General features: G+C 46.8%; 1 protein-coding gene across 1 annotated transcript in view; it reads left to right on the forward strand.

Moving 5' to 3' along the window:
• The window catches only part of LOC119967025, a 28,890-nt gene extending 11,983 nt beyond the window's left edge, over window positions 1–16,907 (forward strand). The window contains exons 3-4 of the mRNA XM_038799028.1: window positions 1,714–1,888; window positions 16,556–16,907. Coding sequence (XP_038654956.1) covers window positions 1,714–1,888; window positions 16,556–16,727 — 347 coding nt within the window. The 3' untranslated portion in view covers window positions 16,728–16,907. The remainder of the gene's footprint in view (window positions 1–1,713; window positions 1,889–16,555) is intronic.
• Window positions 16,908–17,169: the final 262 nt, after the last annotated feature.

A 17,169-nucleotide genomic window follows, 5' to 3' on the forward strand; every position in this document is an offset into this window, starting at 1 on the left:
ATCAGACTCCTTGCATTGAAATAAATACCATCCAATCTTACAAACTCCCTTGTGACTTAAGTAGTCGAGACATTCTCTGCTTTCCTATGTCACTTGATGTCTCTTCTAATTTTGGCTGTGCATCTATTCCTGCTGAATCTTCCCTCAGAATCCCTCCCCCACACTGACAAGTTAGTTTATACCCTCCCCAACAACACTAGCAAACCTCCCTGCAAAAACACTGGATCCATGTTGGTTCAGGTGCAAACTGTCTGCATTGTACAGATCCCACCATTCCCAAAAGCGGGTCCTAATGTCCCAGGAATCTGAAGCCCATCCTCTTGCACCTTTCCTCCAGCCATGCATTCATCTTGACCAATTTACTATTTCTATACTCACTCTCACGTGGCACTGGAGGTAATCCAGAGATTACTGCCTTCTGGCTCCTGTTTTTTCAATCTACTTACTAGCTCCCTAAATTCTGCATGCACGACATCTGCCTATGTCGTGAGTAACAATGTGTACTTCATATCTGCCTGTTCGTCCTCCCCCTTCAGTATGCCCTGCGGTCGTTCAGTGATATCACTGGCACCAGGGAGGCAACATTCCATTCTGGAATCACTTTTTCGGACACAGAAATGCCCGTCTGCTCCAATTACAATTGAATCCCCTACCACTGTAACCTTGACGTTATTCCTCCTCCCCTACTGTGTACCCATGGTGCCATGGAGTTGGCTGCCACTGCTTTTACCGACGGTCATCTCCCCCAACAGTATCTAAAAGAGTATATCTGTTAGAAAGAGAGATGGCCACAGGGGACTCCTGCACCACCTGCCTTCCTCTACTCTGCCTGGTGGCCCTTTCTGCCTGTCCAATCCTCACCTGCGGTGTGACCACCTCACTGAACGTACTATCCACGACTTGCTCAGCGTCGCATATGCTCCACAGTGAATCCACCCTCAGCTCCAGCTCCGAAATGCGACTAACCAGTAGATGCAGTTGGACACACCTCCTGCAGACGCGGTCACCAAGGACAACCAGCTTCCATGAATTGCCACAATGTAAAGATCCTTGGTGTTATTCAAAGAATAGAATCGAAAAGTGAAAAAATTATTTTTAACATTCGTGCAACACTGGTTATGCCTCAGCTGGAGTATTGTGCTTAATCCTGGGCTCCACACTTCAGGAAGGAGCCCAGGGCCTTGCAGAGGTTGCACAGAGATTTGTGAGAATTATGTGAGTGTTGATGGGCCTCAGCTACATGGAGAGACTGGGGAAGTTGGAGGGAATTTCCTTTGAGCAGAGAAAGTTACCAGGAGATTTGAGAGGTTTTCAAACCTAGAAGGGTTTTGACAGAGTAAATTTGGTGAAATTGTTTCCAGTGCAGAGGAGTCAATAACCGGAGGACATAGAATTAATATGATTGGCAAAAGAACAGAGGAAACTTTCATTGAAACAATGAATCATTGTAATCTGGAATGCTCTGTCTGAAATGGTGATGGAAGAAAATTCAATCCCGCTATTCAAAAGATAAATGTTGAAATAATGGGGAACATTTAAGTGGGTCAGTGGGGAAAGAGGTCAGTGTGATTAATTGGATAACTCCAGCAAAAGGCACAGGAACAGCATCATTCTGTGTGTCTATAATTCAATGTACCCACATCAGTGTTTTCCACATCTCAGCAAAGTCACCCAGTCCCCTTACCTGGAACTGCTGTGTTCCTTTATCCACAGGTACAATTGTTCCTGTCTCTGCACCTTGGGGAGTTCTTGGTTCTTTGGAAAATGGCACAATGCAACAGTCATTTGCCGTATATCGTCTACTCCTTCCTGAAATCGAAATGGTACCGGAACCATTAGATGACACAGTTGAAGTAGGAAGAAGACCTGATGTTTGGCTCTATGTCAGGTGAGTTTCATTGCTGATATATTTGATATCAAAATGAAAGAGGAAAAGCTGGATAAGCATAACAGATCTGGCAGCATCTGTGGAGAGGAGCAATTTATGGTTTGAGTCCAAATGGCCCTTCAACATATCAGCTCTTGAGCCAACATCATAGAAGATCATAGAATCCCTACAGTGCAGAAGGAGGCTATTTGGCCCATTGAGGCTGGACCGGCCCTGGGAAAGAGCAGTGTTCTTAACCCACACCTCTACCCTATCCTCGTACCCCAGTTATCCCACCCAACCTTTTCGGATACTGGGGGGGAATTTAGCATGGCCAATCCACCTAGCTGCACGTCTTTGGACTGCAGGAGGAAACCGGAGAACCCGGAGGAAACCCACCCAGACACAGGGATAAAGTGCAAACTTCACACAGACTGTCACTCGAGGCCGGAATTGAACCTGGGAACCCGGAGCTGTGAGGCAGCAGTGCTAACCACTGTGCCACCATGCTGCCAAGACTCTACGTTGAGTCAATCTGTGATTAATGGGGTCATCCAGTCACGTGGGAACATTGGTCAATATTCATCGTGAAATGGATTGGTCCATATTTTACAACCAGCAGACTCTCTTCTGATAAGACAGCCAGACCTCCCCATTCCCATTACTCTGGATCATCTGGAGTTAGTTCCTGTTTTTCTGTAATTCACACATATACCACGTTCTGTATTTCTGGAAGAACAATTTCACTTCCTTTGATCAGTGCCTCATCCAAAATACATCATCCCATCATTGAGATATCTGATGTTCTATTCCACTGTCATTACTTTAAATGTCTCTTTATCTGCTCGTTTCACTGCATAGTCATAAATGACACAGTTTTTTCCCAGTTGGTGTTACCACTGGACAGAAACATTCCAGAATGGAATGCTGGCTCAAAGAACTGTAACTTTTATTTATTTTTCGAAAATGTGGAGGAATAGAAACACTGGATTACTCATTAGTTTTTAATAATATGAAAGAAAACATTATTAAACATGGAAAGTTTGATTATACTACAATGCTTCTTTGCTCCTTCCTTAGGTTCATAAATGTATATATAGTTTTCAAAAATAACCCCCCATTCTGAAACTAAATGGCCAATGCTGCTGAACTGATCTTCTGTGAATTTCTCTCACAATCCCCCCAGATGATTGGCACATGAGTTTCCTAACTCTACTCCCAAAAAGACACGCTTTAAAGCATTTTTCCAAACAATGTTTTCCATCAGCTGTTTGTATTAATAATGCACTCCAGATTTTCCAACTATCCTGTCAAACAAAGCTTCCACTTCACTTTTAACAAGAAATCCAGCGGCAGGTTTTCCACCTCTCCTTTAAAACTTCCTTTATCTTGAATCGCAACATACTTCCAAAATGCTGCACAAACTCAGGAAATAAGGACAACAAGCCTTCCAATTGCTTCAGAATTGTTGTTTGTCTGTGGCCTACCATATCAGCTCGTCACTTCCCATCTCTGACTTTAACATCCAGAAATATTATCTTATTCTTCAGACGGTTCTTTCTTTGTTTATTTTTAATAAATTTAGAGTACCCAATTCATTTTTCCAATTAAGGGGCAATTTATCCAGGCCAAACGACCTACTGTGCACATCTTTGGGTTGTGGGAGCGAAACCCACGCAGGCACGGGTAGGATGTGCAAACTCCATACGGGCAGTGATCCAGAATTGAATCTGGGACCCCGGCACCGTGAGGCAGCAGGGTTAACCCACTGTGCCACCATGCTGCTCGGTTCTTTCTTTATTAATGTAACTTCAGACTTCTTGGAAACTTCTCTTCATTTCTCTAGTCTCCTTAATGAGCCATTTCTGCAATTGTTTTCTTAACCATTGCATCATGGTATAGCTTTTCTTCTCACAATCTGAAAGATGTTTCCTCTCTATCTAGCCTTCTAAAACCAACTGCTATATTCAGCAAAATCTACACTCAGAAAGCATTCCTACGCTATTGGTGTCACTGGTTATTAAGCTTGTTTATGTTTCATGCCACAACCCTCTCTGAGCACAAAACAAGATGAATTTGAGTTGTCCAGACCTTCACAGATACAAACACTTCTGTCTAGCATGAATCTCACAGTTGGTTTACACAGCCTTAAACGGCAACATTTAATTCAACCATCTTAAAGCTATAACTTATTCCTATAATTTAACTCTGCAACTATAGATCACTTAAAATTACCTCTGTTTTCCTCACACAGTTACAATGTTACTTGCCACCTTCCTATGGCACTACCAGTAAGGGTCACTACACAGCACAATCCCAATGTGGACATTATTCTCCTGTTGTAATGAACTGTGATGCTATTTCTCATCTGTAGTCTTGATGGCAGACATTGCTGAAATGGCAGAAATTATGGGCTGGTTTTTAGTCTGTTTAAATCATTGGCAGAAATTCATGGACTTGGGGCCTGTGAATTTTCAGCCAGTCATTCCTGTGAACAACAGTTCACTCCGGGAATTCCTGATCAGGGATTCAGGTTTCATGAACAATCAGTAAAGATGGAAGTTCTCCCTTGAAAAGTACAGAAGGTGATGGAGAAGGAGTTTCTGAGATATCGGCTGGGTGTGGGCAGTATGTGTTAGAGTTGTAGCACAGGAAACTCTGTAGGCAATCTTTGCACATAAAAATCACGCAAACATAAGAGCATATTTGGAGCTAGAGTTGGTGAATCTGACCCTGGAGTCTCTTCGGCCAAACAGACAGAACTGTGCAGCTCAATTCCGTGTGTCCAAAAGGACAGACCATTGAGCGTATGTCTCTTCCACAACGTTTAAATACAACATTTAAAAATTGTCATACCATTGGGCCACAAGATGTAGGCCCATCGAGTCTGCTCCACCATTAAATGTGAGATGATAATCCTCAACTCCACTTCCCCACCTTATCCAAATAATCTTTGATTGCCTAACCGATTAAATATCTGCCTACCTCAGCCTTGGACATACTTAATGTCCCAGCCTCCACAGCCCCAGGTAAAGAATTCCAAAGATTCTCCCCTCGGACAGAACAGAAGAACATCAGGACTAAGAGCAGGGGTAGGCCACCTGACCCCTTGAGCCTGCTCTGCCATTCAATAAGATCATGGCTGATCTTTTTGTGGACTCAGCTCCACTTACCCACCTGCTCATCATATCCCTTAATTCCTTTATTATTCAAAATCTATCTATCTTTGCCTTAAAAACAATTAATGAAGTGGCCTCAACTACTTCACTGGGAAGGGAATTCCTCAGATTCACAGCCCTTTGGGTGAATAAGTTCCTCCTCAACTGAGTCCTAAACCTGCTCCCCTTATTTTGAGGCGATGACTCCCGTTCTATTTTCACCCAGAAGAATCTCCTCATTATCTCTGTCATAAATGGACGACCTCTTACTTTGAGATTGTGCCCTCTGGTCCTAGACTCTGCCACAAGAGGAACCATCCTGTCGACTATGCCAATTGATGGATCTCTGTGTCTACTTGGAACCCTGGATATGCGTTATCCCTTTTTAGTTCCCAAATAACAGAGATTCCAGACTGCGCTTCTTGGTGAAGTATTTGTAACTTTATTCGTCAGCTTTAGTGTCTACTGATAAAGTTTATTTTTCAATACAAAATCCAACTAGCCCTGCAACAAGCTGGTCAGATCAATTGTCTTTAGCAAATACAGTGGTCGAGTGGTCGAGAAATACAACTTGGTAATTCTACAAATCAAATACACACTATTAAAAACGACTGAATGATTTCAACAACATAAAACAGGTGATTTGCAAAAGCAAGCAAGAGAAAAGGTTTCAGAGATTAAGTAAGAATGATTCCGGAGTAGAAAAAGGGGTGGTTTCTCATCCCGGCAACTGAACTTTTTAAGGAGATTACTATCTTTAAAGTTTCATCCTCATTACAGCTGTGATTGGTTTTAACTGATTTGGAATTCACTTAATTCGACCGAAGTGTCTGTCTGTCAAATTTAAGAGATGAACGATTTGCGGTAATTTTCCATGATGGTCCAGTGAAACACGTTTCCCACAAGAAATTATCACTATGAGCTGACAGCCGTTACCATCAAAACAGAACTGGGATGTCAGCCCAGTTTACCATAACACAAAAGGTCTGTTCTGCTATTTGGGCCAACAACTTGCAAAATGTGAGAACTGTGTTCTGTTCATAATTTGTCAGCTTTTTCCTCACTTTTATGGTTAATATATTTTTATTTAGTTAGCATTGTGGATAGCACAATCGCTTCACAGCTCCAGGGTCCCAGGTTCGATTCCGGCTTGGATCACTGTCTGTACGGAGTCTGCACATCCTCCCCGTGTGTGCGTGGGTTTCCTCTGGGTGCTCCGGTTTCCTCCCACAGTCCAAAGATGTGCAGGTTAGGTGGATTGGCCATGATAAATTGCTCTTAGTGTCCAAAATTGCCCTTAATGTTGGGTGGGGTTACTGGGTTATGGGGATAGGGTGGATGTGTTAACCTTGGGTAGGGTGCTCTTTCCAGGAGCCGGTGCAGACTCGATGGGCCGAATGTCCTCCTTCTGCACTGTAAATTCTATGTAATACTCTTCAGGATTAAAGGATTTTTCCAACCAGGATTTCTTCATTAAACCGTTCATCTATCTTATCGAGAGCTAACTACAAAATCTGATTTCTATCACCTGTCAAGCTCCTGCGAATCCTATACGTCTTAATAACGTCACCCCTCATTCTTCTAAACTCCAATGAGTACAGGCCCAACCTACTCAACCTTTCCTCATAAGAAAATCCCTCCATACCCGGGATCAACCTGGTGAACCTTCTCTGGATTGCCTGCAATTGCCTTAGATAAGGGGTTTTCTAGGTCTAGGTCTGGTCAAATTAGTGCCTTGCAGCTTTAGCAAGACTTCCCTATTTATATGTTCCATTCCCTTTGAAATAAAGGCCAACAATTCTATTTACCTTCCCTATTACCTGCTGAACTTGCTTGCAAGCTTTTTGTGATTTATGCATGAGAACCCCCTAAATCACTCTGGGCTGCAACTTTCTGCAATTTTGCTACATTTAAATAGTTTTCAGTTCTTCTGAGGTAGTATGGGCTGAGGTTAGAAACAGGAAAGGAGAGGTCACCCTGTTGGGAGTTTTCTATAGGCCACCTAATAGTTCTAGGGATGTAGAGGAAAGAATGGCGAAGATGATTCTGGAAAAGAGCGAAAGTAACAGGGTAGTTTTTATGAGAGACTTTAACTTTCCAAATATTGACTGGAAAATATATAGTTCGAGTACATTAGATGGGTCATTCTTTGTACAATGTGTGCAGGAGGGTTTCCTGACACAATATGTTGACAGGCCAACAAGAGGCGAGGCCACATTGGATTTGGTTTTGGGTAATGAACCAGGCCAGGTGTTAGATCTGGAGGTAGGTGAGCACTTTGGAAACAGTGACCACAATTCGGTGACCTTTACGTTAGTGATGGAAAGGGATAAGTATGCCCCGCAGGGCAAGAGTTATAGCTGGGGAAGGGCAATTATGATGCCATTAGACATGACTTAGGATGTGTTGGTTGGAGAAGTAGGCTGCAAGGGTTGGGCACACTGGATATGTGGAGCTTGTTCAAGGAACAGCTATTGCATGTTCTTGATAAGTACGTACCAGTCAGGCAGGGAGGAAGGGGTCGAGCGAGGGAACCGTGGTTTACCAAAGAAGTGGAATCTCTTGTTAAGAGGAAGAAGGAGGCCTATGTGAAGATGAGGCGTGAAGTTTCAGTTGGGGCGCTTGATATTTACAAGGAAGCGAGGAAGGATCTAAAGAGAGAGCTGAGACGAGCAAGGAGGGGACATGAGAAGTCTTTAGCAGGTAGGATCAAGGAAAACCCAAAAGCTTTCTATAGGTATGTCAGGAATAAAAGAATGACTAGGGTAAGAGTAGGGCCAGTCAAGGACAGTGGTGGGAAGTTGTGTGTGGAGGCTGAGGAGATAAGCGAGATACTAAATGAATACTTTTCGTCAGTATTCACTCAAGAAAAAGATAATATTGTGGAGGAGAATGCTGAGACCCAGCCTATTAGAATAGATGTCATTGAGGTGCGGAGGGAAGAAGTGTTGGCAAATCTGGACAAGGTGAAAATAGATAAGTCCCCGGGGCCGGATGGGATTTATCCTAGGATTCTCTGGGAAGCCAGGGAAGAGATTGCTGAGCCTTTGGCTTTGATTTTTAGGTCATCATTGGCTACAGGAATAGTGCCAGAGGACTGGAGGATAGCAAATGTGGTCCCTTTGTTCAAGAAGGGGAGTAGAGATAACCCCGGTAACTATAGGCCAGTGAGCCTAACGTCTGTGGTGGGTAAAGTCTTGGAGAGGATTATAAAAGATACGATTTATAATCATCTAGATAGGAATAATATGATTATTGACAGTCAGCATGGTTTTGTGAAGGGTAGGTCATGCCTCACAAACCTTATCGAGTTCTTTGAGAAGGTGACTGAACAGGTAGACGAGGGTAGAGCAGTTGATGTGGTGTATATGGATTTCAGTAAAGCGTTTGATAAGGTTCCCCACGGTCGTCTATTGCAGAAAATACGGAGGCTGGGGATTGAGGGTGATTTAGAGATGTGGATCAGAAATTGGCTAGTTGAAAGAAGACAGAGAGTGGTAGTTGATGGGAAATGTTCAGAATGGAGTTCAGTTACGAGTGGCGTACCACAAGGATCTGTTCTGGGGCCGTTGCTGTTTGTCATTTTTATAAATGACCTAGAGGAGGGCGCAGAAGGATGGGTGAGTAAATTTGCAGACGACACTAAAGTCGGTGGAGTTGTAGACAGTGCGGAAGGATGTTGCAGGTTACAGAGGGACATAGATAAGCTGCAGAGCTGGGCTGAGAGGTGGCAAATGGAGTTTAATGTGGAGAAGTGTGAGGTGATTCACTTTGGAAAGAATAACAGAAATGCGGAATATTTGGCTAATGGTAAAATTCTTGGTAGTGTGGATGAGCAGAGGGATCTCGGTGTCCATGTACATAGATCCCTGAAAGTTGCCACCCAGGTTGATAGGGTTGTGAAGAAGGCCTATGGTGTGTTGGCCTTTATTGGTAGAGGGATTGAGTTCCGGAGCCATGAGGTCATGTTGCAGTTGTACAAAACTCTAGTACGGCCGCATTTGGAATATCGCGTACAGTTCTGGTCGCCTCATTATAGGAAGGACGTGGAAGCTTTGGAACGGGTGCAGAGGAGATTTACCAGGATGTTGCCTGGTATGGAGGGAAAATCTTATGAGGAAAGGCTGATGGACTTGAGGTTGTTTTCGTTAGAGAGAAGAAGGTTAAGAGGTGACTTAATAGAGGCATACAAAATGATCAGAGGGTTAGATAGGGTGGACAGCGAGAGCCTTCTCCCGCGGATGGAGGTGGCTAGCACGAGGGGACATAGCCTTAAATTGAGGGGTAATAGATATAGGACAGAGGTCAGAGGTGGGTTTTTTTACGCAAAGAGTGGTGAGGCCGTGGAATGCCCTACCTGCAACATTAGTGAACACGCCAACATTGAGAGCATTTAAAAATTTATTGGATAAGCATATGGATGATAAGGGCAGAGTGTAGGTTAGATGGCCTTTAGATTTTTTCCATGTCGGTGCAACATCGAGGGCCGAAGGGCCTGTACTGCGCTGTATCGTTCTATGTTCTAGTTCCTTTATTCTTCCTGCCAGAGCGCAAAACTTCACATTTTCCTACATCATATTCCATCCGCCAAGTTGTTGCCCATTCATTTAACCTGCCGATATCCCACTGGAGACCCTTTGCGTCACCCTCGCCATTTGCCTTCCCACCTATTTTTGTGGCAGCCTCAAACTTGGCAATAATACGGCAAATATAGATAGGTTAGGTGAGTGGGCCAAAATGTGGCAGATGGAGTTTAATAAGTGTGAGATAAGTGTGAGATCATCCATTTTGGTCGGGAAAATGGAATAGCAACTTATTAACTAAATTGGGAGGGACTTTGGGATGTTCCGGTGCAGAGGGACCTGGGGTCCTCATGTATGAGTTGCAGGAAACTAACATGTAGGTGCAGCAGGAGAGCGAATACAATTTTGGCATTTAAAGCAAAAATTGAATTTAAAGGTAAGGAAGTGTTGTTGCAACTATATAAGACATTGGTGAGACCGTACCTGGAGTATTGTGCACAATTCTGGTCTCCTTATTTGAGGAAAGATGTAAGATGTAATGACATTGGAGACATCTCAGAGGAGGTTCACTCGATTGATTGCAGGGATGAGCTCCAGGATTCTCCGTTTGAGAGACTAAGCACTGACGCCGGGACTGAATCGCGAGAGTTCCACGTTAATGAAGGCGGTTTCACCTGCCAGAGGGGTGGTGCAGAGAGGGTGCACAAGGGATGGGGAGATTGGACATGGGGGAGAGGTGGGTGTGTGGGTTGGGACGGGATGTTCGAGTAGCCAGTGGCTGGGTCCCATAGTCAGTGAACCTGGTGCCAATTAGTGTCCCCTGTGCAGTGGCCAGGTGAACACATTTTGCGGCCTCCAGTGGCTGCCCAGGCCCCATGCCCTGCCACCCTGGCCCTCCTCTACATGCTCTTCACTGGATGAGGCCTGGAGTACTTCCTCTTCCTCCAGCACCTCTGCTGCGTGATTTTGTGGAGGATGCAGCAGGATACCACGATGAGGGAGATGCTCCTAGTGCTATACTAAAGGGCACCTCAAGAGTGGCTCGGGCACTTGAATCACATCTGCAGGATGCTGAAGCATTGCTCGATCACACCCTTGGTCATTGCATGCGTCATTGTAGCGGGTCTCTGCGTTGGTTGTGGCTTCCGGATCGACGTCATCAGCCACGACTGCAGTGGATAACCCCTGTCACCGAGAAGACAACCTCTCAACCCCTCACTCAGGGGAGTTCCTCAACTACCTTGGGATATTCTTCCTGCCAAGGATGGAGCCCTCGTGCACGCTGCCTGGTTATCACCGCAGATGTGCATGATTGCAGCTGCCGGTCACAGATCAGCTGCATATTCATGGAGTTGTACCCCTTTTGGTTTATGAAGGCCAATTCCTCCTGCGGCGGTGCTCATAGGGGGACATGTGTCTCATCGATCAGCCCCTGAACCTGGGGCTTCCCAGCGATGGCAGTGAATCCCGCTGCCTGGGCATCCTGGTGGGCTTGGTCCACATTGAGATGGATGCGTTGCAGTGCCTGGGTATGCAGGGCCTCTGTAATGGCACGGTTGCACCTGTGCATGAATGTCTGGGAGATCCTCGACAGGTCCCCACTCGGCACATGGAAGGACTCCGTTGCATAGAAGTTCAAGGTGACCGTCACCTTGACGGCTTTGAGGAGCAGGTGTCCTCCCCCATACTCCCCGCGGTTCCAGATGCTCCATGATGCAGCAGAGATGTATAACAGTCTCGTTGCCCAGCCGGAGTCTTTGGTGACATGCTGGGTCCGGCTGGTCCTCCAATGACACGTGCTGCCGCTACACACGGGTTCTGATGTGGCGACTCCTTCCCAACCCCTCCTCCGCCTGCTGGATGGCCGGCTCTCCGTTCCCACCCGCTGGCTCCTCCTCCTCTGGGGCAGACTCCTGTTCGGCAGGGTATTCCCGGAGCAGCTCCAGCTTGTACAGCCGCAGTGTATCCGTCAGGGCTGCGTCAGCCAGGCAGATTCCAGCCATTCCCGGTTGGAAACCAAAATCCATTCTCTGCTGGGGGTGAAATGCGAACATTAAAAAAAATAAATTTAGAGTACCCAATTAATTTTTTCCAATTAAGGGGCAATTTGGTGTGTTCAATCCACCTACCCTGCACATCTTTGGGTTGTGGGGGCGAAACCCACGCAAACACAGGGAGAATGTGCAAACTCCACACAGACAATGACCGAGAGCCGGAATCGAACCTGGGACCTCGGCACCGTGAGACTGTAGTGTTACCACTGCGCCACCGTGCTGCTTAAAGCGAACATGTTAGAATGGTACACCTGAGCCCATCCTGGTCCAACCGGCTACACGGTGGCCCCAGTCTGCATTGCTGCCTCTCCGTATGCCCCCATCTGCACTGCACCCCTTGCCCCATCAGTCCATGGCAACTTTGGGGGGGGCTCTGACCCGGCACCCATCACTACCTATGCCAACAGTACGCCCTGCAGCCCCTGTCCTGTGGCTTCCTGTGGGATCTGCTGTGGGCTTCCCCCTTGGGTGGACTGCGTGCTGCCACAGCAGCAATGTGGCACCAGGTTGTGGATGGGGGAGCGGAGTCTGTGGGCTCCTCGGGGGGAGTGGCCTTTTGAGGGGCACCCATACGGCTGGTGGTTCTCTGGGCAACCAGGGGCCGTGGTGGGCGGTCAGTGGGGTGCGCTGCAGGACCCAAATCACCATTCCCTGCTGCACAACCGAGCCCCCCCCCCCCCCCCCCCCCCCCCACCCCCGCGACTGTTCCCGGCCAGCGGCAGGACTGGCAGCCCACAGCTATGCCTTTGGGAATATATAAGAACATAAGAACTAGGAGCAGGAGTAGGCCATCTGGCCCCTCGAGCCTGCTCCGCCATTCAATTAGATCATGGCTGATCTTTTGTGGACTCAGCTCCACTTTCCGGCCTGAACACCATAACCCTTAATCCCTTTATTCTTCAAAAAACTATCTATCTTTACCTTAAAAACATGTAATGAAGGAGCCTCAACTGCTTCACTGGGTAAGGAATTCCATAGATTCACAACCCTTTGGGTGAAGAAGTTCCTCCTAAACTCAGTCCTAAATCTACTTCCCCTTATTTTGAAGCTATGTCCCCTAGTTCTGCTGTCACCCGCCAGTGGAAACAACCTGCCCGCATCTATCCTATCTATTCCCTTCATAATTTTAAATGTTTCTATAAGATCCCCCCTCATCCTTCTAAATTCCAACGAGTACAGTCCCAGTCTACTCAACCTATCCTCATAATCCAACCCCTTCAGCTCTGGGATTAACCTAGTGAATCTCCTCTGCACACCCTCCAGCGCCAGTACGTCCTTTCTCAAGTAAGGAGACCAAAACTGAACACAATACTCCAGGTGTGGCCGCACTAACACCTTATACAATTGCAACATAACCTCCCTAGTCTTAAACTCCATCCCTCGAGCAATGAAGGACAAAATTCCATTTGCCTTCTTAATCACCTGTTGCACCTGTAAACCAACCTTCTGTGACTCATGCACTAGCACACCCAAGTCTCTCTGAACAGCGGCATGCTTTAATATTTTATCGTTTAAATAATAATCCCGTTTGCTGTTATTCCTACCAAAATGGATAACCTCACATTTGTCAACATTGTATTCCATCTGCCAGACCCGAGCCCATTCACTTAACCTATCCAAATCCCTCTGCAGACTTCCAGTATCCTCTGCATTTTTCGCTTTACCACTCATCTTAGTGTCATCTGCAAACTTGGACACATTGCCCTTGGTCCCCAACTCCAAATCATCAATGTAAATTGTGAACAATTGTGGGCCCAACACGGATCCCTGAGGGACACCACTAGCTACTGATTGCCAACCAGAGAAACACCCATTTATCCCAACTCTTTACTTTCTATTAATTAACCAATCCTCTATCCATGCTACTACTTTACCGTTAATGCCATGCATCTTTATCTTATGCAGCAACCTTTTGTGTGGCACCTTGTCAAAGGCTTTCTGGAAATCCAGATATACCACATCCATCGGCTCCCCGTTATCTACTGCACTGGTAATGCTCTCAAAAAATTCCACTAAATTAGTTAGGCATGACCTGCCTTTTATGAACCCATGCTGCGTCTGCCCAATGGGACAATTTCTATCCAGATGCCTCGCAATTTCTTCCTTGATGATAGATTCCAGCATCTTCCCTACTACCGAAGTTAAGCTCACTGGCCTATAATTTCCTGCTTTCTGCCTACCTCCTTTTTTAAACAGTGGCGTCACATTTGCTAATTTCCAATCCACCGGGACCACCCCAGAGTCTAGTGAATTTCGGTGAATTATCACTATTGCATCTGCAATTTCCCTAGCCATCTCTTTTAGCACTCTGGGATGCATTCCATCAGGGCCAGGAGACTTGTCTGCCTTTAGCCCCATTAGCTTGCCCATCACTCCCTCCTTAGTGATAACTTACCAACTCTACCTCCCTCAGCAGCCATGGTGATTGTTTCCCCATTTGAAATACCACAAGTGAATCGCGCCGTTGGTAATTTCTCCTGACAGAGGCGGAGCATTGCGGGAGGCGCGGAGAATTCCGGATCATGGCGGTTAATGATAGGCCAACGGTGTTCACTGTATAATTTGCGTGTCCGCGCTGGTGTGCAGCCTGGAATACGTTCACGCTGCTGCCGAGGCACTGGAGCACGACATTCCGCTGGCGCCAGGCGCCGGCCTCGATTTCAGCTGACACACGATTCTCCGCCCGATTGTGATTCATGATCCCGGTGTCACTGGACGCTGGACGGAGAATGCCACCCGAGGGATCTATCTTATGAAGACAGATTGAGCAGTTTAGGCCTATACGTTTAGAAGAATGAGGGGGATCAAATTAAGGTCGAAAAATGATATGGGAACCAGTTCAGCTCACTTGGCGGGACAGCTGGTTTGTGTTGCAGAGCAAGGCCAGCAGTGTGGGTTCAAAGCCCCTACTGGCTGAGATGATTCATGAAGACCCCACCCTTGCCCACCCCTCCAGAGGTGTGGTGACCCTCAGGTTAAATCACCACCAGGCAGCTCTCCCCCTCAAAGGGGAAAGCAGCCCATGGTCATCAAGGACTATGGCCACTTTAATGATTGATGAAATATATATGAATAAAGTACATGTGTCGCGGATGCTTCCATTTGTGGAGCATTCTAGAACAAGAGGTCACAGTCTCAGGATAAGCGATCGTCTAAAACAGATGAGGAGAAACTTCTTCTCCCAAAGAGTCATGAATCTGTGGAATTCGCTACCACAGACTGCAGCGGATGCTGGGACAATGATTAAATTTACAGAGGTGTTAGACTGATTTTTAATTCATAATGGGTTTCAGGGTCAGTGAGAATGGGAGAGTTGAGGCCATGATGAAATCAGCCATGATTATATTGAACGGTGGAGCAGGCTGGAGAGGTTAAATTGCCTATTTCTGCTCCTCGTTCTTATGTTGTAGAATAGAACAATTCTGCTAATTCCACCTTCCAGTTCTGGGTCTGCAGCCCTGTAGGTTACAGCACCTGAAGCACAAATCAGGGGTTCTCGATTAATAAGGGAATTTATGGATTAATAAGGAGATTAGCAGTTATGGGGGGAAGGCAGGAGAATGGGCATGAGGAACGCATCGGCCAGAATTGAATGGCGGGCCAGATTCGATGGGCCGAATAGCCTAATTCTGCTCCGATATCTTCTTGTCATTTTTTCATTCCTTGAGAAGTTTTCCGCCGGTCTAGCCCACACTTCGAGCTGAACCTGCCGGTGAGACCGGCTCCTCAGAGATTGTGGCGCCATTTTGAAAGGGTACCCTGATCTCTAAGTGAGCTTCAGGCCCACCCACCCCCACCTCCCATGGACAATGTCACCCATATAAGAGATTGGTGTCTTCATATCATCACAACCTATATGACAGGGAAACCAGGGGCGAAATTCTCCGCCCCCCACGACGGGTGGGAGAATAGCGGGAGGGCCTTCCCGACATTTTTCCCGCCCTCCCGCTATTCTCCCGCCCCCCCGCCGAAGTCCCGACCCGAATCGCTGCCGCCGTTTTTTTTACGGCCGGCAGCGATTCACAGCTGTTAGATGGGCCGAAGTCCCAGCCCTTTCCGCCGTTTTCACGAACGGCAAACACACCTGGTCTTGCCGTTCGTAAAAACGGCGTCACCAACTCGCTTTTTATAACCATGGCACCGATTGGCACGGCAGTACCACGGCCGTGCCAAGGGTGCCATGGGCCCGCGATCGGTGCCCACCGATCGCGGGCAGCGGGCCCGATGCCCGCGCACTACTTGTCCTTCCGCCGCCCCGCAGTATCCATTCGCGGGGCGGCTGAGGGGCAACCCGGCCCGCGCATGCGCGGGTTTCGCGCAAAAACGCGATGACGTCACCCGCGCATGCGCGGGTTGGAGTCTTCCAAACTGCGCATGCGCGGCTGACGTCATATGACGCGTCAGCCGGCGCTAACTCTGGTAAGCGGGCTTAACGATTTTCGTTAAGCCCGTCTTGCCGGAGCCTACGGCGTCGGGCTGCTAGCCCCGACCGGGGACCAGAATCGGACCCCCGTCGGGAAGGGGCGCGCTGCCGTAAAACCCGCCCGGGTTTTACGGCAGCTTTACGATTTCTCCCGTTTTGGGAGAATCTCGCCCCAGATGCTTTATTGACAGTTTTCTCAATTACTGCTGCCACCTTCAAAGAGCAATACATCCTGAGGTCCCCTGGCTCTGTTGAATTGGGACATAAAGTCTGTATTGACTCTCCCTTTACCTCCTTCTAAAATGCATCACCCCACATTTCTCTGTATTAAACTCTATCTGTCACTTGTCTGTCCATTTGGTGAGCTTCTCTATGTTGTCACTACAGCTGTGGACTAACTGAATGGTGGAGGCGGCTCAATGGGCTGAATGGTCAACTCCTGTTCATGTTGTCCTGAAAACCAACTTGGTTTCCAAACTGGTTTTGTCAGGACGAATAAAAATTAAATTCCTCTATTAATTCTGTTCCAGGGCTTTTGACGGGGAAGCTGATGAAGACGAAATTGAAAATCGCGTGGTTCAATTCCAGAAGGACCTAAAACAGGACAATCAAAACTTTGGAGAGTTATTTCGTATCGCTTTGTATAACACACGTGGGCTCATGTACATTGCTTTTGAAAAAACTGATGAACCTGAAAACTAGGTTTTGTTCCCTTTGTGGACACTGAACAGTGAGATGTTGCTTAACTCTGGACGGGATTCTCCAGGCCTCTTGCCAAGTGTTTTTTGGGCAGCAGGAGGCAGAGCGCCATTCACTGGCGGCGGGATTATCTGCTCCCGCCGGAGTCAATGGGAATTCCCATTGAAGCCAGCCCACAACACTGGTACCCTGCCAGTGGGACCAGAGAAGCCTGCAGCCAATGAATGGCCGGAGAATCCCGGCCTCTATTCTAAAACTGTTTTCATTTTCCACAAAGTACACATTGAGTTTAACCTGGAATATTGAGCATAGATTTAAGCTCCTTACTTAAAACAAGATATATTTACCTCAGAGTGAGTGAAATGTCTGTTCATTCAAGGTAAAATGCATGAATTATTTGCGCAGATAGATGTAGAGGGATATGATATAGTTGTGATTACAGAAA

Source organism: Scyliorhinus canicula, chromosome 6, assembly GCF_902713615.1.
Source record: "Scyliorhinus canicula chromosome 6, sScyCan1.1, whole genome shotgun sequence".
Lineage (NCBI taxonomy): Eukaryota > Metazoa > Chordata > Chondrichthyes > Carcharhiniformes > Scyliorhinidae > Scyliorhinus > Scyliorhinus canicula.